Source organism: Centrocercus urophasianus, unplaced genomic scaffold (assembly GCF_019232065.1).
Source record: "Centrocercus urophasianus isolate 14NV4802_14NV808 unplaced genomic scaffold, USGS_Curo_1.0 seq_36, whole genome shotgun sequence".
Classification (NCBI taxonomy): domain Eukaryota; kingdom Metazoa; phylum Chordata; class Aves; order Galliformes; family Phasianidae; genus Centrocercus; species Centrocercus urophasianus.
Genome location: NW_024884933.1, coordinates 2,657,017 through 2,657,931, shown reverse-complemented (window position 1 = coordinate 2,657,931; position 915 = coordinate 2,657,017). Strand labels below are relative to the sequence as shown.

The 915-nt window shown below is 71.5% G+C and overlaps 1 protein-coding gene across 4 annotated transcripts in view; it reads left to right on the top strand.

The window, feature by feature from the left end:
- The first annotated feature begins 67 nt into the window (after window positions 1–67).
- The window catches only part of SPEN (spen family transcriptional repressor), a 55,920-nt gene continuing 55,072 nt past the window's right edge, over window positions 68–915 (top strand). For all 4 annotated transcript variants that reach the window (XM_042831744.1, XM_042831743.1, XM_042831742.1 and 1 more), the window contains exon 1: window positions 68–191. In XM_042831744.1, coding sequence (XP_042687678.1) covers window positions 109–191 — 83 coding nt within the window. In that variant the 5' untranslated portion in view covers window positions 68–108. The remainder of the gene's footprint in view (window positions 192–915) is intronic.

Genomic DNA, 915 nt, shown 5'->3' with positions numbered 1-915 from the left:
AGGAGGAGGAGGCGGCGGCGGCGGCGGCGCAGCGCGGGGGGAGGCGGCGGCGGCGGCGGCGGTGGAGGCCGAGAGCCGGGGCAGGGGGCTCGCCCCGCGGCGCGCAGCATGGTGCGGGAAACCAGGCACCTGTGGGTGGGCAACCTGCCGGAGAACGTGCGGGAGGAGAAGATCATCGAGCACTTCAAGCGGTGAGTGGGGCGGCGACGGAGGGCGGGAGGGGTCCGGGAACCGCGGGGGGAACCGAGGGAGCCTCTCGGGAAGCGCGGAAACGTCCGCGGAACCGTTCGGCGATCCGCTGGGATCGCCGCCGGAACGCGCCGCGCTCAGCGCCGCCCGGAGACGCGTTCCGCATCGCGGCGTGCGCGGCCCGCGGAGCGCTCGCACCGGGACGGCGGCACCGCCGTGCGCGGCTTCGGCCGCTGGGGGCTGAGCGCGGGGCGCTGACCGCCTTCGGAGCTCCGCCGCTCCGTCCTTCGTCGTGAGTCACCATGGGAAAAATAGATACGAGCCGCACCGCGCTGACAGATGGCGGCCCGGGCCGCGCCGCGATGGGATGGGATGCGATGCCCGCGGGGCGGCTGCCCGAGCGCGGCTGCCTCCAGCCGGGCCCTAAAATGGCGGCGGGGCCCGGGACGGGCCGTGCGTGCGGCCGGGGCTCCCCGGGACGGGCCGTGCTGGCGGCCGGAGCTCCGAGCCCGCGGCGTGCAGAGGAACGCGGCGCGGAACGCTTCGGGCTTTGCGTGATTCCGAGCGCGGCGAGCTGAATGCGAGCGGGAATTCGACGTTCCTGAATCTTATTTTTGTCCAGCCCTTCGCTTTTGTAAGGTTAAAGCAGGAAAAAGTTGCTATGGCACTGTTGCTTGGAGATGGATGTGAAAAAATGGCAGGCTCAGAATTGTGAATTCCCTCCCC